Source organism: Oryctolagus cuniculus, chromosome 16 (assembly GCF_964237555.1).
Source record: "Oryctolagus cuniculus chromosome 16, mOryCun1.1, whole genome shotgun sequence".
Taxonomy (NCBI): Eukaryota; Metazoa; Chordata; class Mammalia; order Lagomorpha; family Leporidae; genus Oryctolagus; species Oryctolagus cuniculus.
The window spans coordinates 21,738,900-21,759,002 of record NC_091447.1 but is presented as its reverse complement, the minus strand read 5'-3'; the positions used below and the strand labels follow the sequence as shown (position 1 = coordinate 21,759,002).

The window sequence follows — 20,103 nt, the reverse complement described above, 5'->3', positions numbered from 1 at the left end:
CTTCAAGTCGGGTGCCCCTGGATGAGCCCCAGCTGGGTGCCCTAGAGCAAACCGAGCCTCTGTGCTCTCACCTGGAAGCAGGAGGTACCCAGGACTCTAGAGGTCAGGGTAATGCCAGCCAAAGACCTCAAGAACTTCCCGTGCACCAGGTCACACATCTGGGTGGTGGTGGGGCCGGAATGCATGCAGAACCCACCCTTGAAGACAGACGCGAGGGCTGGTGGCTGGCAGAGTGCAGCTGGCACGTGGGTGCTTCCCTGACTGCAGAGACAGCACACACATGCTGGCTGGTGTTAGTCGCTCATGCTCCTGCGCTCACCGCCTAAAGGCTGCTTTGTGGGTGATTGCTTGCTCTGTGGTTCACCAGGGAGAGAGCTGGGATTTCTTCTGCACCCTAGGGAACCTCATGCCTTCTGTATGACCTCAATTCTCTGCTCAGCTCCTGTGTTTCCGAAGAGCAGTGGGGATTGGGAGCTGATTCTGGGGGGCCTGGGCTGCAGGTTGCTGGGAATTGGGAAGCCTGGACCGTGTCCTCTGCAATGTGGCAGCTGACACCCAGTGTTGCCCTGCACCAGTCCTGAGAGGGAGGCTGCCCCAGCCTGGCCATTGGCTGGTCTAGCTGCTGCCTTCCTCCAGGCCACCCCAAGGTAAAGCAGCTCATGGGCAGACAGGAGAATGGGGGAGTGTTTTGAGCTCCCTGAAGGCTTGGGGTTAGTTTTGGCTAGGAGTTTGACAAAAACACCTTACAAGCTTATCTCTGTTGTGCAGATGCAGAGGTAGGCAGTTCAGGGCTGGCAGGGTCTCCCTGCCTCATTCTTCAGCGTCTTCACTACCTAGCTTTGCCTCGTGACCCTCAGTAGGCTGCAGCCATCCAGTCAACATTTTGATGCCCCAAAGAAGGGCACACCCCGTTCTTGGAGACTTCTCAGCTTTGGCTAATGATACTGCTGCTTAGATTGCTTTGGGCAGAACTTAGAGGAGTCCAACTGAGAAACGCAGGATCCTGTTGCCACTGGGAGCAGCTGATGGGCCCTGCCACACTGGGTGCTGTGCAGCACCTATTCACACTACGTCCCAGCCCCGAGCTGGGTACAGCGGGCAGGAGGGCCAGGGCACTGGGCCTGATCATTTCCATGCCTGAAAAACCAGGCCTCTGCCTGTTTACTTCTCAGAGGTCAGCATGTGGGTCAGCTGTGGCCGTGACCTGCATTTGTAAGTAAAGTTTTGTAGGAACACAGCCACAGCATCCTTGCACATGATCACGGAGTGCTCCGGACCGTGGGGCCAAGTCGTGGTGCCGGCCGGTGGCCCGCAGGGCCCCTGACGAGCAGCCTCCTGGTCCCTGGTCTGCTGCCTCGCCAGGATCTGGCCCTCACCTCGCCCTCACCTTCTTCAGCCTCTCTGAAGTGATCCGGGAGAGGATTGAGAGTGTCAGCCTATTTTATTACGTATTTTATTATGTATTTTATTACATATTTTATTACTTGGTAATGAAGCAAATGGCTGTACATTGCAGCCATATCAAAATACCCTGCTCATATAGGACACTCCAGTGCGTGGCCAGCCCTCGTCCAGGAACTTTTCACAATTTCCCAAGGCCTTCTCCTCCCGCCCTGTCCCCAGGCCTGAGGAGTGGCGCTGTCCCTGAGTGGAGGAGGCCCCCTGACAGACAGGCTCAGCGTAGGCCTCTTTGGACAGGGACTCTTAGGACCTTTGGGGGCGAGACCATTCTGGAGGGGACCCGTAACATCCCTGGCCCTGCCCACACCATGGCAAGGTGCTCCCTCCCCCATTCCAGAGACCACTAAAGGCAGCTCCTCAGGTTCCAGACCCTGAGGCCACCCTCCCATTGTGAGAGAGTCTGGCTGGTGCGTGGCGGTATGCCAGCGTGGGACAGTAGAGCCATCCGGCCCCATCCGGCCCCACCCGCCCATCACAGTTCCTCGTGGTTCTGCTGAGGCACCTTGGCTGGGGTGATCCGACAGCCCCAGCATGTCCCAGCTTCTCAGGGCTGTTGGGCTGCTCGCCATGGCTGTGCTGGAAGGGGCAGTTGTAACAGCCACCACCGGGGCCTGTAGGCGTCTGGACCCCGTGGGGTGACCACTCCTTCAGAACGGGCACTGCCCTGACCCGTCTTTGTCTTCCATGTTTTATTTCAGACTCAGTGTGAACCAGATCACTGACAGCGGGGTGAAGGTGCTGTGTGAAGAGCTGACCAAGTACAAAATCCTGACGTACTTGGGGTATGTCTTTCAGAGGACACTGGGTCAATGGCCTGCGATGATGCCACGCGGCAGGACATGGCCATGAGTGTGGGCAGGGGGTGGTTGCCGTGGAGGGCCCAGGGGTTGGGAGCCCTGAGTTCTGTTCTGTCCCTCCCTCCCTGATTTGTCCCAATCAGCACATGTTTATGGGGTATGGTGCAGCATTTTAGTATACCTGTACCGTGGGCAACGGCCAAAAAAGGGTGACGGGCAGATCCGTCACCATTCATCATTTCTTTGTGTTGGGAACACTCAGAATCCTGTCTACAAGCTATTTTGAGATAATTGTAACTGTAGTTACCCCACTGTGTTAGAGAATGCCACAAGTCACTGCTCTTGTCCACCTGCGCGCTGGGCCTGCCAGCTGTCCTCTCTGCAGCCCTCGCTCCCCACAGCCTTCCTGGCCTCTGGGAACCACTGTTTTGCTCCTCATTGCTGCAAGTGACAGAATTTCACCCTTTGTAATGACCAAGGTGTATTCCATTGTGTGCGTATACCATACTTGTCAGTCATCGCTGGGTGGAAGTCTGGGTTGTTTCCATGTCTTGGCTGGTGTGAATAGTGCTGCAGTAAACAGGGGAGTGTGGCTGCTCCTGGCTGGTTTCGGTTCCTCTGGTTGTGGATCCAGGAGTGAGATTGTTGGGTCATGTGGTAGTTCTACTTCCAGTTTGATAAAAACCCATTGCTAACGTTTGCTTTCATTGCTTGTGTTTTTGTAGTCATATCCAAAAAATCTTTGCTTGGAGACCCTAAGGTTTTTTTTTTTTTTTTTTTTTTTTTTGTAGTTTCACAGTTGAGGTCTTAACATTTAAGTCTTGGTCCATTGTGAGCTGATTTTGTATATTGTAAGATAGGGGGTGGTCTCTTGTTTCATTCTTCTGCGCATGGATTTGCAGTGTGCCCAGTACCATGTTTCGAAGAGACTGCCCATTGCTCTCTTGATCAAGAATCAGTGTCTGTAAACATGTGTGTTCATTTTTGGGTCTCTATTCTGTTCCATTGTCTGTGCATCTATTCCTATGCCAGCGCCATCATATTTTGGTTATTGTAGCTTTGTAGTATGTTTTGAATCAGGTATTGTGGTGTCTCCATCTTTGTTCTCTTTGCTCAGGTTTACTTTTTGGGGATCCTAGTAGTGTTTCTCCGAGTTCTGTAATGAATACTATTGGAATTTCTATAGGAATCCCATTGATTCTGAGGATCACCTATGGACATCTTTACAATATTCTCCCAGCCTACAAACAGGTTATCTTGCCATTCTTTATGTCTTCTTCCATTTCTTTCATTGGTGTTTTGTAGTATTCATGAAGAGGTCATTCACTTCTTTGGCTAAGTTTGTTTCTAGGTAGGGGTGTGTGTGTGTGTGTGTGTGTGTGTGTGTGTTAGCTATTTTGATTTGAATGCAATTGCCTTCATGATTTCTTTTTTAGTGAGTTTGTTATTGGTATATAAAAATGCTACTGGTTTTTGTATGTTGACTTAGTATACAGAAAATTTACTGAATTTATTGATCAGTTCTGTTTTCTTCAGAGTCTTGGCATTTTCCTATATATAAAATCCTGTCATAGACAAACAGGAATAGTTTGATCTCCTTCTTACCTATTTGGATTTCTCCTCCTCTCTCCCCTCCCCTCCCCTCCCCTCCCCTCCCCTCCCCTCCTCTCCCCTCCTCTCTCCTGTCCTCTTCTCTCCCTCCTCTTCTACCTCCTTCTTCTCTCCCTTACCATCTCTATTTCTTCTTACTGCTGTGGCAAAGGCTTTCAATACTATAGCGAATGAGAATGCTGAAAATGGACTTTTTTTGTTGTTCCTGATCTTAGAAGAAACAATTTCAGATTTTCCCTATTCAGCATGTTGTGGACTGTGGGTTTGTCATATAGGCTCGTATTGTATTGAGGTACATTTCTTCTATAGCTAATTTTTGAAAATTTGTATCATGAAGGGATCTTGAATTTCATCAGATACTTTTTCTACATCTGTTGAGGTGGTCATAGAGTGTGCACCCTTCGTTCAATCCATGCAGCACATCACATGCACTGATCTGCATGTTCAGTGTGTCGCGTGCACTGATCTGCATATGCAAATATCACATGTACTGATCTGCATGTACAGTGTGTCACGTGCACTGATCTGCATATGCAAATATCACATGCACTGATCTGCATGTACAGTGTGTCGCGTGCACTGATCTGCATATGCAAATATCACATGTACTGATCTGCATGTGCAGTGTGTTGCATGCACTGATCTGCACGTGCTGAACCATCCTTGAATCCCAATGATGCATCCTCTGCATCCTGGTGTATAAACATCTGTATGCACCGTTGGATTTGATTTGCTAGTGTTTTGTTGAGAATTTTGGCGTCTGTGTTCACAGTGATGTTGGTCTGTAGTTCTCTTGTTTCCTTGTCTGGCTGCGGTGGCAGGGTACTACTGGCCTTACCGAATCAGCTTGGAAAACTTCCCTTCCTCTTGATTCTTTGCAACAGCAGCGGCCCACTGTCTGAACAAGTCGTGCAATCTCAACCTCTCCTCCCTCCTTGCCTGTAAAACTGGAATCTTCTTCTAGGCAAGTAGTTTTTACATCTGGCTAAGGGGGATGCAAAGACAGCATATATGAGAGCATTTGCCACTGTTAAATACTGTGTGTGTATCAGATCTGTAATCACTCATCTAGAGCTGTTGGGGCAACACATGAATCCGGATCCAGTGCAGAGGCTGTGGAACCACCAGGGATCTGGGACAACACCCTGTTCTCAGATGTTTTAACATTTCTGCAGAGAGATGCATGACTAGTCAAACCAGGCAGGGTAAATAAAGACCATCAACAGCTCCATGTGAGTCACCAAAATAATTATGAAAAGGTTGGGTTTGCAGAGTGTTTGGGATTTTGGAGGTTGAGAGAGGGGGTTGTAGGTGAAGCCATCCAGCCCTGTGGCCATGACCAACTGACTGCACTGTGGAACGAGGACATCAGAGCAGGTGACCCCAGGCTGGCCCTGCACTCGGAGCTCTGTGTGTGACCATGGAGCCCGTGAAACCTCCATTCAGTTAGGTCTTTCAGGTCTTTTCCTGCCGTATCGTTGAATTACAGCTGAGTGGTAGAAGGATGAAAAGGTAGACGTTGAGGAGGTTCATTCAGGGAGGAGGTTTTCCCTGGAAGATGCTGTTTGTGATCCAACTCAGGGGAACACCAGCACCTGCCCGTGGCCGGGCCCCTTGGTGCCAGGGCTTTGCATCGTATCAGAGAACCCTGGGAACAACCTCCAAGGGAGCTCTGATTGCCCTGTGTCGTAGGCAGGGAGACTGAGGCACGGGAGGTCACGTAGCTTGTCCCAGATTGTAAAGCCGCGGCTGGTTTCAATCCTTGGCTGCAAGTCCCAGGAAGACCCATTTGCACCTCCAGTGTGCTTTCACCCCAGCCCTTGGGAATCAGCAGGGCACCTGTCCTCACTTAAAGGGAAGTGGGGGCCAGCAAATACATGGGGGCCCCACAGCCTCATGACTGCGCTCTCTCTTGAAGTTTGTACAACAACCAGATCACGGACGTCGGAGCCAAGTACGTCGCCAAGATCCTGGATGAGTGCAGAAGCCTCACGCACATTAAGTGAGTGGGTTGGGGTCAGTGTCCCTTTGCTTTGCTTGGCCACCTGTCCCATCACTCAGAGAATCAATGCCATGCTGGTGTGCGGCCACCCCAAAGCCTCCTGCTTGGCCCAGGCCTGTGTAGGTTTTGGAGAGCCCCAGCCGTGCGTGCAGGCTGCGTGGGCATGCTGAGGAGCTGGGGCCCCTGTGTGAGGCTCCGGCTGTGGCAGAACCACCAGTCAGTCCAGGGGAAGGTTTGGGGGTCAGTGAGAAGAAAAAAGGCTGCAACTGCCACCCTCTTTGCCACCTGCAAAGTCCCACACAGGTGCAAGCAGCAGTTTGAGCCTGTGTCTGCCATTGCGATGTCCTGCTCAGGCAGACAGTGCAGGTGGTCCCGCCTGGCAATGGGCACCTTGCCCACTGGCCGTGAAAGCCAGCTCAGGTCAGCTGCTCAGAAAGTAGGAGATGCCCTGCATCCCGGGACAGAGTCCTGGCTCAAGTGCTGGCTACTCTGTTTCCAATCCAGCTTCCTGCTCATGCGCCCGGGAAGCAGAGGATGATGGCTCAAGTGCTTGAGTTCCTGCGACCCACATGGGAGACCTGGATTGAGTTCCCGGCTCCTGGCTTCAGCTTGGCCCAGCCCCAGCTGTTGTGAGCATTTGGGGAGTGAACCAAGCAGACAGAAGGTTCATGCTCATATTCTGTCTGTCTCTCTCTCTGTCTCTCTCTCATCTCTCAAATTAAATTAAAAAAAAAAAAAAAGCCAAGAGGCCCCTAAGGTCAGAGGTCAGGCAGAGAATCCCAGCGTGGGGGTGGGGGGGACTGGTGTTGCTAAAATGACTTAGGGCCACGTCCGGGAGAGGAGTCCTGGCTGGCTGTCCCTGTGACAGGAGGCCCTGGGCACGCTGGAGAAAGCGTGCATTTGCCAAGACAGGCACAGAGGATGCTCTGTGCCAGGGAGGTGGGCGGCCCACCTGGGGGTGGGGGAGGGGGCCTGCAGCTGGGGCTGATGGTGCTCTGTCCTCTCTGCAGACTGGGAAAAAACAAAATAACGAGCGAAGGAGGCAAGTGCCTGGCGCTGGCGGTGAAGCACAGCAGCTCCATCATTGATATCGGGTGAGTAGGCCCATGCTGCTGCCGCACTCTGGCTGTGCTGCGAGTGGACCAGGGAGGTTGCTCGGCCGTCTGCATCGTGTTGGGGCGTTGATGCTTTCTGTAGAACACGCCCTGTTCTAAGTGCTTTGCATCCATTAGCTCACCAGAGCCCCATTGAGCTCTGCAAGAGATGGCTGCTGTGATCCCCACTTCACAGCTGAACAGACTGAGGTCCAGGAGGTCCTGTAATTTGCCCATGGTTGCACAGGGAGCAAGTGGCAGAAGCAGGATGGGAGCCCCACGGCTCGCGCTGTGGCCTGCTTCAGCTGGGTCCTCTCCCGTGTGCACCTCTCGGGGAAGGAACACGGCTTCGTCATTGCAAATCTCCCCGAGGCCACAGCGGCCCACAGAGCGTGGTTTGGTAACATCCTCTTTCCCTGGGCTCAGCTTCCTGGAAGATGCACTGTGTCTGCAGGGGGATCTGTGGCGCCTGCCCAAAGCCGGGCAGGTGCTGGGCATGCAGGGCCTCTGCAGGGGGCGCTCGGGAACTTTCTGAGACAGTCGACAGTGCGTGCTCGCGGACTGACTTGAGTTTCTTCCACAAGCCCGGGGTGAGACCTGGCCCTTAGCCGTGCACCTGCTGATGGCCCTCTGCACCTTACTCTCACACTTATCTTTGGGTTTGCAGTGCAGGGCAGGCCATGGGGTGGCAGTGGCAGGAATGGGCCCGTGCCTTGTGCAAGAGTCAGGCTGTGGCCCTGGGCAGGGAGTAAGGGCTAGGCGCGGCTGCTGTGGCAGAGCCGGCTCTCACCATCTGCCTCTGTCCTCAGGATGTGGGGCAATCAGATCGGGGATGAAGGCGCCAAAGCCTTCGCGGAGGCCCTGAGGAACCACACCAGCCTGAGAAACTTGAGGTGACTGTCGCAAGCAGGCCTGCTGGCTCGGGGCCGCCTGGCCACCCCGGGAGCAAGGCGGGGAGGGCGTGGGCTTGCCTGCTGGGGGCGGGGCCCGCCTGCATGCTTTTTGTTTCTGGTCTATGCAGAAGAGGCGCACAGCAAAGCCCGTTGCTTAAGCCCGATGACTTTGGCCTCTGCTCTCCCCACGTTTGCAGCCCCTGGGGGTGGGCGTGGAATTCCCCAGAGCAGAGAAGCTTGCAGGGAGCCAGCCTGGCCTTGTCCTCTGATGGTGCTGGAGCAGAGGAGACCCTTCCTGTCTGTAGACAAAGACGCTCCTTGCCAGCAGATCCCAGAGCCTTGCTGTGTCCAGGGCTCGGCTCCCGTCCTCCTCGCCATGGACACAGCGCCTGAGATGGAGGGGGCGACAGCAGGAGGAGCTCCTCCAGGTCTTGTTGATGGACCTGCCTCTCAACATGCCAGCCCCCTGAGGCAGAGCCCACCAGGCCTCCGCAGCCCATGAGTCCACACGCAGATTCCAGGAGCAGCTCCCAGTGCTGTCCCATGCTCTCTGTGGAGCAGTCCTCATGCTCCGAGCATAGGGCTCTTTGCCCCACTGCCCGGGCTGCAGCTGCCACTGGCCAGGCTTGCCTGCTTCCCCCTGGGGTCAGCCTGGCAGGTCCCACTGGTGGAGGCTCCCCCCTCCCCCGCCCCGTGTCAACATGGAAGCCGAGGCCGAATGCAGATGTGTCCCAAATAGCTCAAAGTTTCCTTCCAGCCTCGCGTTCAACGGCATCACCTCAGAAGGAGGAAGGAGCCTCGCCCAGGCCCTGCATTGCAACACGTCTCTGCAAATATTTTGGTAATGGCCAGGAGCATTGGGAAGGGCTGGGTCTCGGGAATTACGGGGGAGGGGGAGAGGGCGTGGCCTCACATCTTAGCAGAACAGGTGCTCACGAGCATCCTAAGCTTCTGTGCTTGACCCAGAGCCCTTCTGGTTTAACAACAGCTGGGGGCTGCAGGAGACCCGAGAAGCAGTCTTGGCCCCTTGTTTTCCCCGGGCCCCACTCTGTGTGACGTCAGGGATGGGCAAGGGTGGGGAGGGAGGGAGGGCTCCCCTGCAGGCCGCAGAGCTAAGGGAAGGGAGTCCAGGGACAAGATTTACACTAGAAATGAGGCCCCATGTTGCCGTCTGTGGGGTTGAGGGTCTGGGCTCGGGGCCTGGGACCCCACCTCTGTAACCCCTGAACCGATGTCTGCGGGGCTGGCTGATCTGGGTAACAGCGCCTTTTTCTACTAGGCTGACCAAAAATGAACTCAACGATGACGTGGCAGAGAGCATGGCGGACATGCTGAAGGTCAACCAGACGCTGAAGCACTTATGGTAACTCGGGCTGTGCCCTTTTCCAAAAAGATGTCTCCAGATGAAACTGGCATAGCGTAAAGCCTGCCCCGTAACGTGTGCAGTCCAGACGCTTCTGGTGTGTTCACAGGGTGGTGCAGCCATCACTCGAAAACTCTCACTGCTCGCTCCTCCGCGAGAAACCCCGCCCACCTCCTGCCCCAGCCCCAGCCCCAGCCACTTTCTCTCTCTCCTTTGCCTACTCTGGGCGGTTCACATACATGGAATTAGAGTCGGTAGCCTTTGTATCTCTGTGTTCTTTCATTAGCAGTTTTCCAAGCTCATCTGTGTTGTAGCATGTGGTAGTGCTTCATTGCTCTCCCTTTCCATTTCAATTCTGTTTGAGAGGGAAGGCGGCAGAGACAGAGAACGTGCTCCCATCTACTTATCTACTCCCAGATGTCTGAAGCGAAGAGCCAGGGCCTCGATCCAGCTCTCCCATGGCGGTGGCAGGAATCCCATTACCTGAGATGCAACTGCTGCCTCCCAGGGTCTGCAGTAGCAGGAACCTGGAGTGAGGAGCCAGAGGCAGCCGGGTATTGAACCCAGGGACTCCAGGAGGAGACGTGGGCTTCTTATCTGCTGCTCCTCCGCACGCGGAGGAGCCGCACCGGACCGGACGCTTGTTGTTCCCTTTTTTTACAAGTCCTTTCTATAGTAAAGTAAGAATAAGTAAACAGCAAACTCCCAAAGCAAGAATGAGTAGAGAGAAATGAGAAAGAACGAAGTAACGAACTTCCCCGCGAACTCTCCAACGCACTCTCCAACCAACCCACACCACCATGCCGTCTCTCTCCTCCTATATAGTCCTCTCCACCAATCCGTGCTCTGCTACCCACACGCCGAGCACGCCGCTCTCCTCCAATCAGGAGCGGCTCTTGCAGCTTGTCAAGTTGGTGAGAGGCAGCTGGGTAGAAGCTGTACGCTCCTCTCCCAGCGCCACATTGTGGGAGAGCAGATGCATAGAATAAGTCTTAATTCCGGTAACAGTATAGTCCGAGTTGCTCCCCACATTATCCAGTGCCGTGACCCAGTGCCAGTGCCCAGTCCTTCCTTGCATTCTTACGGCTGGATGATATTTCTTTGGACATTTCACATTTTGTTTTTCTGCTCTTGATGGACATTTGGGCTGTTTCTACCTTTTGCTTGCTGTGAACATCTGTGTCCATGTCTTAGGGTGAACACATTCGCATGTCTCTTGGGCATGTACTTAGAAATGGCATCGCTGGGTCCTATGGCAACTGTATGTTTAACTCTTTGAAGAAACCCCGAACGATCTTCCAAAGGGGCTGCCCTGTCTTCCATTCTCACCGACAACCGATGCAGGTTCCAGTTTCTCTGCCTTCTCACCAACACCCATCTTTTGAATCCAGCCACGCCAGTGAGCGAGAGGTAATTGGCTGGTTTTAATTTCCATTTTCCCAGAGGTGAACAATTGTGGGGAGCAACTCGGACTAGACTAAGTTACTGGAATTAAGACTTATTCTATGCATCTGCTCTCCCACAATATGGCGCTGAGAAGGGAGAAACAGCCTCTACCCAGCTGCCTCCAGTTTAACCAATAAACTGTAGGACCTACTCCTGATTGGAGGAGAGCAGCGTACTCGGCGTGTGGGTAGCAGAGTTGGGATTGGCGGAAGAGGACTATAAAGGAGGAGAGAGACAACATGCACCAGGAACATCTATCTGAAGGAACACCTGTGCAGCCCCCGAGCGAGCCTGCCGGCGGTGTGCCGCTCCCCTGCGGAAGTGGGGAAAGTGGCAGGGGGAACCGCCCTTCCACGGAGGTGGAAGGGACGGTAGCCAACCCAGGAAGAACCAGCAGCAAACCCGGGGAGGGCCGAGCAGACAAAAGAACAGCGCAGGGTCCTGTGTCGTTCCTCCACGAAGAGGGGGAGCGACAAACAATGTTGTCTTTTTGTGTACCTGTTGGCCATCTGAGTGTCATCTCTGGAGAAGTGTCTCCGTATCCTTTGTGCTTATTTGAATTGGGTTGTTTTGCTGCTGCCCCTGGATTGTAGGACTTCTTTAAATATCCCAGATGCTAGGCCTTTGCTAAATACAGGACTTGCAAATATTTTCTCACGCGCTTTGTTGATAGAGACCTTTGAGGACAGGAGCTTTTATTTGCTGAAGTCCAGTTCTGTTTTTCCCTTTGGTTGCTTGTGCCTTGGGGGTTTTCTCCAAGACATCATTGCCTAGTTCAAGGTCACGAAGGTTCATACTTAAGTTTTCTGCTACGTTTCATAGTTGTGCTCTTACCCATAGTTCCACAAACCATTTTGAGTTGATTTCTGTGTCTAGTGGAAAATCAGAGGCCAGCCTCATTCTTGTGCACGTGGATGTCCATCTGCACCAGCACCGCTGGCTGGACTTTCCCTACTGAATGGCCCTGATCGAAACACTGGTTGACCATAAATGTGTGAGTTCGGTTCTGGATTTTGATCTGCTGGTCCCTGTGTCTGTCCTCATGCCAGGACCGCACTGTCTTACTGTTTGTAGTGAGTTTTGAAGTTGGGAAATGTGCCTCCTCCAAGTTCCCTTGCCTTTCCACAGGGCTTTGGGGCCACCTTGTCAATTTCTGCACAACAGCTAAAGGAGGCTACTTTTCCCTCTGGATTTTAGCCTGCCGACTTCTCTGCTGCCCTTTGCCGGGGCCAGTCCAGCGCCTCCAGAGAGAGCACAGCCAGCACAGGGCCAGAGACTGCCGGCTGCTCTGCGCGTGCACAGCCCGTGCTGGCCCCAGTGCCGGGCGCTGCCAGCCCGGGTGCTCTTCTCTCTCCTGGCTTCTGGCCGTAGTCTTGGTTGGAGGCTGCCCGCCCCAAGCCTGATGAGGCATGAGTGGTGGCAGGGCAGCCACCATGAACGTGATGGCTCATAAACAGCGGAGTTTGACTGAAATCAGATCTCCACGCTCACTTTCAGGTTCTGTTTTTGTTCTTTGTTGCAAAAACATCCAGTTACACTTGTGCTCATTAGAAGCTCACCTCTGCCACTAAGCCCAAGGGTCCCAGCCTTTGGGGGCGGGTGTGGCTGGGAGTGCCTGGTCCCAGCTGCAGCCCAGCCATGCGGGCCCTGTGTGCCTGGACAGCGATAGTGACAGGAGCTCCCTGCCACTGGGTGCTGTGCCTTATGCACAGTCTCCACTGAAATCTCGCACGCCCAATATAGGGGTGCTGATAGTCATCCCACTTGGCAGATGAGACAACTGAGGCACAGATTGATACATTTCTTTTGTTCAAGGTTTCATAGCTGAGGACTGGGGATGGGGTTGTGAGCAGCACTTCCAACCACTATGCCACACTGCCCCTTTAAGTCCCCTCACACTGTAACCTTCCTTCAGAGGTCGGTGCTAGGATCCTAAGGGTCTGTTCTGCAAACAGCCGGGTGTGGGCACTGAGGCCAGGATGAAGCGTCCGTTGCCCCTGCCTCTGCTGCACTTAATTCTGGCTGGATCCGATGGTGGCTGCCCAGGCGAGCACTTCAGGAAGGACCAGGTTCTCCGCCACCTCTGAAACCTTTGTTGCACCTGGCCGCTGCCACCCAGTAGCATGGGGCACAGGCGCGGGGCCCCGTGGTGCACGCTTTTCCATCGGGACCAGGAGTGGCAGCAGAGCTGTTTCTCCGCCCTCACCTTGGGGTGTTGTGGGATGTGGTCCTCGCATAGAATCCTTTGGATCACTCAAAGAAGCAAGTGACCAGTGGGCAGCAACTTAACCTTAAAAACTGCCTTGTTGGGGCCGGCGTTGTAGTGTAGCAGGTTAAGTCGCCACCTGCAACACCAGGATCCCATATGGGTGCCGGTTCAAGTCCCAGCTGCTGCACTTCCAGCTCCCAGCTAATGCACCTGGGAAAGCAGTGGGCACACTCGTGGGAGACCCAGGTGGAGTTCCAGGCTCTCCTGGCTTTGGCTTCGGGCCATCTGGGGAGTGAACCAGTAGATAAAGATCCCTCTCCCTCTCCCTCTCCCTCTCCCTCTCCCTCTCCCCCTCCCCCTCCCCCTCCCCCTCCCCCTCCCCCTCTCCCTCTCCCTCTCCCTCTCCCTCTCCCTCCTACCCCCACCCATATCTTCCCCGCCAACTCTGTCTTTCAAATACAATAAAATAAATCTTAAAACAAAACAAAACTGCCTTGTCACCTGGAAGGGGTGTCAGACCTGCCTGCTGGCCTGATGCTATGTTTCTTAGAATCTGCTGGGTGGGGTGGTCCCCAAACACATTTGAGTACCCTTGCCAAGAAAATTGCCCCCCCCACATAATATCCATGCATGTACTACGCTGTCTACATTTGAATATACAGACCTATTGTGCCCACTGTAAAAGCATATGAAGGGGTCGACATGGTGCAGCAGGTTAAGCTACTGGTTCAAGTCCCGGCTGCCCCACTTCCTATCCAGCTCCCTGCTAATGTGCCTGGGACGGCAGCAGAAGACAACCCTAGTACTTGGGTCCCTGCCACCCATGTGGGAGACCCGGATGGAGCTCCTGGTTCCTAGCTTCAGCCTGGCTCAGCCCTGGCCATTGTGGTCATTTGGGAAGTGAACCAGCTGATGAAAGATCTCCATCTCCTCCTCCCTCCCTCTCCCTCCTTCTCCCTTCCTGTAACTCTGCTTTTAAGTAAGTAGATTTTTAAATGCTTAAAAAATAAAAAACATATGAAAAGATTGACCTTTAAAGGCCGCCCTTCATTCTGATGGGTGGATGGAGACTGTCAGCCGGATGAAGAGGCTGATGGACCCTAGTGCCCTGCCCCCGACCTCCCCGACCCTGGCCCGCCGCGTCCGCGTCCTCCCTGACGGGGCAGGTGCTGAGTTTGACCTCCGGTCTGTGCTTCTTTCAGGCTCATCCAGAACCAGATCACAGCCAGGGGGACGGCCCAGCTGGCGGAGGCCTTGCGCCAGAACACCGGCATCCTGGAGATCTGGTCAGTGTCCTCCTCCACTTGACCTCGGCACCAGTGTGTGCCTGCCACCAGGCGGGACAGTGTCCGTGTGTGCTCCCGGCAGCCCCGTGCAGGAGGGCTGCCATCTCCATTTCACAGATGTAGAAACCGAGGCCCTGAGCGCTGAGGTCAGACTTTCCCAGGGTCACCCACGAGAAGCTAGACTTCAGTGTGGACCAGATAACTGTACAGTCCATGCTCTCCTGCCCTGGGTGACCCCCTCCCCCCATTCTTGTCTACTTTCTGGGGGTCCTTGGGGGATGGATGGCTGTGAAAGGGATCCCCTGGAACCCGTGCGACTGACAGGTGGCCGTGCTGGTCAGGAGTGTGGGGCTCGCTTCTGGGCTCCTTGGGGTGCAGGGTTGCCTCCAGGCTGGATCCGAGCGACTGGGCCTTTTCACTACGTCATGCTAAGGGAAGGAAGCCCCACCATGTGCCTCACTGTGGCCTGGAGCCTGCCCCCAGGCCCATTTCCCACGCCCCCACTCAGCAGCCCCCTGCATCATTGTAGCATGGCTGCGGTGAGACTGGGCACAGCCTGCAGAGTGTGCGGGCTGTTTTCCAAGGGGAACAATGGTGGCCACACCTGTGCACCTGCTTTCTGCCAGGCAGGGCGATAGGGGCTGGGGATGCATCAGGTAATGTGCAGAGGGACCTTGATGACTCGGAAGTGCTGCCTGGGCCGAGCCAGGACAGGGGCCCATGGACCTGAACTTGCCCTGAACTGCAGGTCCATGACAGCCCCTCCTGGTGAGCCATTCAGGCCCAGGTGGAGAGGCTGATGGGAAGAGCAGGATTTCTCTTGACACAGGCTCAGGGGCTCGTGCACCCACCAGCCTCAATACGTCTCCAGGGCCTTGACCCCCTTGAACAAGTATTTTTGATATTTCTAAGCTTTTAATTTGTTTATTTGAGATGAGAGAGAGCATGCTCCTATGTACTGGGTCATTCCTCAAATGCCCATAATGGCCACAGCCAAGCCAGGCCAAAGGCAGGAAGCAACTCCAGGTCTCCTGCAGGTGAGAGGGACCCAAGTGCTGGGAGCTGTCACTGCTGCCTCCCGGGACCTGCACTGGCAGCCGGAAGCTCAAGTCGGGAGCTGGGTCTGGGAATGGAGCCTGGGCACGTAGTGTGAGAGGCAGGGGTCGGAACCACGGCGCCCAAGCCTGCCCCGAAGGTTTATTTTGAACTCTGCTTTGGGACTTGCTAGTGGGTCGTAAAGTCAGTTTGCTCGAGTACCATCGGCGTTATTTAAAAGTGGGATTGAGCGCAGAATACCAGGATGCACTGAGCATCCTCATCGTAGCTCAGGTGTGCGTGGGGGTAGGGAGGGGTCGTTTGCCTCGATGCTGCTTCCCAGTGTAAAAGTGGTTCTTATTTGGGCTAATGGTCAAAACACTTTTTAAAAGGATTTATGTTAAGTATTTGAAAGGCAGGGTCACACACACACACACACACACACACACCCCGAGAAAGGGATTGCTCATACACTAGTTCACTCCCCAAATGGCCACAGTGGTGGAGCTGGGCCAGCCTGAGGCTGGGAGCCAGGAACTCCATCCAGGTCCCCATGGGGGTGCAGGGGCCCAAGCACTTGGGTCATCTTTTGCTGCATTCCTTGGCCCATGAGCAGGGAGCTAGATCCAAAGTGGAGCAGCCGGCTCACATGGGTGCCAGTGTCACAGGCCATGTGCCGGTCCCCAAAGCATTTTTTTGGAAAACATGATCCTGTCAAACAGCACAGCGCCATCCAGGCCTGCAGGAAGGTCGGATGCTGCCGTGGGCTGCGGAGTTTTCACTCTGGGAGTCGCCTCCTGGGCGTGAGCCCCTGGAGGGCAGGCCTGGGACCGGCCTAGTGTCTGCATTCGTTCGCTGAGGACCGGACAGCTTGAGTGCCAGGCACCCTGGAGCACGGAGAACCCTGTGTTGAACTAAGTGGCTCTGCCCTCCAGGGTTCGCCGGCCAGGCGGGGGACCCACTCAAGGAAGTGGTCCATCTCAGCTGCGATGGACACTCTAAAGGAGCAGGCCAAGAAGAAACCAAACAGCGATGCGGCCTCCGGGGGGACTCAGAAGGAAGTGGCGCTGCAGTTAAGCCATGGAGGAGGAGGAGGAGGAGTTGGTCAAGAAGGGAGGGAAAGCATTCCAGGAAGGGGGAACAACCTATGCAAAGGCTCTGAGCAGGAGGGAGAGGCGTCCTGGAGTTGCAAGAAGCCGATGTGCTGGGGGTCCCAGTGGTGTGGAGGAGGGGGCAGCAGGAGGCTGAGACTTGCAGAAACTTCCTGGGTCATTTTACACATCTTGGTCTCCATCCTAAAAGCAGCTGAAGGGTCTGAGGCAGGAGAGGGGTGGGCTCAGAGCTGCATTGTAGAAAGGCCACCCCTGGGGCTGGCGCTCTGGCATAGCAAGTAAATCCCAGATGGACGCTGGTTCAAGCCCCAGCTGTTCCACTTGCAATCCCACTCTCTGCTGTGGCCTGGGAAAGCAGTAGAAGATGGCCCAAGTTCTTGGGTCCCTGCACCCGTGTGGGAAACCTGGAAGAAGCTCCCGGCTCCTGGTTCCTGGTTTCAGATTGGTCCAGCTCTGGCTGTTGCAGCCATTTGGGGAGTGAACCAACAGATGGAAGCTTTCTCTGTCTCTCTCTCTGTCTCTGTAACTCTGCATTTAATAAATAAATTAAAAAGAATGGCCACTCTGGGCTCCTCCAGGACATTCCACCGTGGGAGGCCAGAGCAGGTGCCCAGGGCCCATGGGTGGCACACTGCAGTGACTCAGAATGTGGGTGCCCAGCCCAGTGTGGAGGCCCCTGGAGGGAACCCAGGGTCACACCTGCTGTGAGAGAACCTGAGGCTGAGGATGGTGCCTGGCATGACCTTGTGTGTAGCTTACGCCGCTGGAGGAAGAGCAGTGCCCTTCAGTGGCGGCGGCCCTGGGGCTGGGGGCAGTTTGAGGAGCTGGGGAGATGAGCCAGGGAGGGAGTCAAGGAGGTAGGTGGCTTCACCCACACAGGACTGAGGCCACACGCAGGTGAGTGTAGGGGGACAGGGCCTGGCCCCAGCCTGGAGGAGGAGGCCCAGAGAGCGTGAGGTCAAGCCAAAGGGCAGTACGTCCAGGGAGAGGGGGAGACTGGGCAGCTGGGGCCTGGCCAGGGCAAGACAAGACCTGCAAAGCATTGTTAAGTTCAGTCCTGTGGGACGGGCATTTGGGACCATGGTTGTGACACCACTCGGGGCGCCCCTGTTTCATATGACAGAGTGCCCGGGGTTCGAGTCCCGGCACGCTCCTGAGCCCAGCTTCCTGCAATGCACACCTGTGAGGCCTGGGCCCCCTGCCACACACAAGGGAGACCTGGGTGGAGTTCCCAGCTCCTGGCTTCAGCCTGGCCCAGCCTCAGCTATCGAAAGCATTTGGGGAGGGAACCAGCACAGGAAGATTTTTAAAGATTCCAGGCTCATGGAGCTGACCTCAGTGAGGCTCCTTTAACCGTGTTGCCCCTTTCAACAGCCTGAATGGAAACCTGATGCAGCCCGAGGAGGCAGAAGCCTTTGCGGAGGAGAAGAGGCTCATCTGTTTCTGACTCGGCCTGGAGGTGCCCTGCCGAGCCGGGCCTGTGGCAGTGCAGGCCACCTGGCCACCTCCCTGAGCCCCTGGGACAGCCTTGCTGGAGCAGGCTGTGTCCCGTGAGCTGTGGGAGTTTCCGCAGAACGGGCATGTGCTTCCTGTGCTCCGGAGACACCGGACTGTAACTGCTTTTGTTCGAAGCCCGAGAAGTGAGAGAGCACAGAGGCGGCTGGCTCAGCTCCTGCGCGCACCCGTCCCGAGCGTCAGTGGGCATGGCGGCCGGCACGCAGCCTGCGGGCACAGTCGGTGCCCATGTTCCTGGAAAGAAGGTGCTCTGTGTCTCGCCTGAAGCAGCCCCTTCCTCCCCAAGACTTCCGCTGTACTTGGGCTGTTCCCATTTCACAGCTGTGGCTACTGAGGCATGGACAGCGTGGAGATTTGACTCAGCTGAGGTTTTGTGGGCCGTTGGTTTAGTCTCACTGTCCGCTGACAAGCACAGAGCAAGATCAGTGCCTGCTTCGTGTTCGGCCCCACTCAGCCTCTGGCTCGTCCAGGCTGCGTTCCTCTGTCCAGAGACAACTTGCTTCCTGCCCACCCGAGGGCGCCCAGCCTGGCCTGGCTTGTGGCCCAGCATCAAGTGGCGGCTTCGGTCTCTCTCGAAGGGCCACTTGTTGTCCCTGAGCAGCTGGAGCCCCGACTCCGGGAGCCGGCAGAAACCTCAGCCGCAGAGCATGCTGGTGGGACACCCTGCACGTGGCGTAGGGGTCTCGGGTAGGGGTGTCCCCCCACAAGCTGTTTGTCCGTTTGTCAGCTTGTTTGTTAATAAAAAGCGCTCCAGGTGCTGTTGGAGTCCGTGCGTGCTGGGGGCCTTTTCCCCATCTTGACCTGCCAGCCTGGGGGGCCTGAGGCGGTGGGGGCCAGCCCCACTCTGCTCCTCTGCTGGCCTCCCCTGTGACCCGGGCCAGCCCCTGAGTTCTCCCCACCTGGCCTCGGCAGCCAGGCACGCGGCTTCCCCAAGGAAATCCCATGTGAGTCAGTTGGCTGGGGTGGAACCACACACCCTCACTGCTGCCCACAGCAGGTGGCAGCGCCAGGGCAGGGGGAGGGGCCTCCCACGGGGCCCCCTGATCCTGGGCTGCCAGCTTGGCTGTGTGCAGCTCCGTGTTGGGAGGGATGCAATCAGGGGGCCTGGCTGTTACCCGCAGTAGCTGTGGGCCCCCCCCCCCCCCGGCCCATTCCCACCACCCCCAACCCCGCTTCGCCAGGAGCTGAGCATTCACGCCTGAGGGGGCCACGTGCTAGATGGCAGAAAGCTCCCCCCCCCCCCCCCTCCGCCCAGGTGCCTGGACAGACTTCAGCCCGCCTGGGCTTTACTGAGAACCACACTTGGGTTATTAAATGGCTAAAACTAGAGTTCGCCCAGACACTGCCGGACATGGCTGCCTCCCTCCCGGGCGTTAGGCTAAGTGTGGCCGCCGTTCAGGTCCTCTACAAGGCAGATAGAAGCCGCACGTGGGCTCCTAATTTGCTGCACATGCACACCTGCAGCACAGGTGCGCAGACTTTGCCTCATACAAAAAAAGAAAAAAAATGACCAATGAGAGGGCAGCAGCGCCGCGCCCCACCCACAGGCGATAGGTTTGAAGAGCCCGGGGGATGCTGGGAACTGCGCGTGCTCCGCCATGTTCCTGCTCTGCGCTCCCCAGCGCCACAGGCGGCGCAGGGCCCAGCAGTCCCGCCGCGGCTTGTGCCCTGGTCCTGCTTGGGGGCTGTCACTAAGTATAATGAGAGTGACGTGAACCCAGTGCTGCGTGTTATGCACGACGGCGGGAAGGTTCACGTGCAGGGAAGGGTGGAGCAGCCGTGTCACAACTGATGAGCCGTTTGCTTCTGGAACGTTCCGTCCATGGTTGACGGCAGTTACTGAAGCCACGGAAAGCGGGACGGCAGGTAAGGGGAGACTGCCGTTAGAAAGAGTTCAGACTTCTGTCCACAGGGTGCGCGGGTTGGCTCCGGGAAGGAGACGACGGCTCCCGTGCGTCACGTCCCTGGGATCGGGAGTTTACAAACACATTGCTCGTCTGGGCTCACAGTGGAACTCCTCCGGCTCAGGGAACTTGGAACAAGGCCAGATGTGGCACCGAGGTTCTCGGAGTAAAACCCCCAAATAGTCAGTGTCCAGTTGCTTGCAATATCCCAGCGCTGTCAGTGGAAAACACAGCCGTAGGTTCCATCGTAGTCACCAAGGAATGCTGCCATTGGGGCGGCGCTGTGGTGCAGTGGGCTTAGCCTCCACCCGCGGCGCCGGGATCCCGTGGGGGCGCCAGTTTGTGTCCCAGCTGCTGCTCTTCTGCCCCAGCTCT

The 20,103-nt window shown here is 55.8% G+C and overlaps 1 protein-coding gene across 9 annotated transcripts in view; it reads left to right on the top strand.

Annotated features, from left to right (window-relative positions):
• Positions 1–18,582, top strand: part of NOD1 (nucleotide binding oligomerization domain containing 1) — a 48,032-nt gene extending 29,450 nt beyond the window's left edge. For 8 of the 9 annotated variants that reach the window (XM_008261592.4, XM_008261590.4, XM_051852873.2 and 5 more), the window contains exons 6-13: positions 2,160–2,243; positions 5,788–5,871; positions 6,882–6,965; positions 7,775–7,858; positions 8,616–8,699; positions 9,138–9,221; positions 14,079–14,162; positions 17,684–18,582. In XM_008261592.4, coding sequence (XP_008259814.2) covers positions 2,160–2,243; positions 5,788–5,871; positions 6,882–6,965; positions 7,775–7,858; positions 8,616–8,699; positions 9,138–9,221; positions 14,079–14,162; positions 17,684–17,756 — 661 coding nt within the window. In that variant the 3' untranslated portion in view covers positions 17,757–18,582. Of the gene's footprint in view, positions 1–2,159; positions 2,244–4,753; positions 5,872–6,881; positions 6,966–7,774; positions 7,859–8,615; positions 8,700–9,137; positions 9,222–14,078; positions 14,163–17,683 lie in introns of those variants that run through there. The other variant, XM_017344412.3, reaches the window with a different exon arrangement.
• The last annotated feature ends 1,521 nt before the right edge of the window (positions 18,583–20,103 follow it).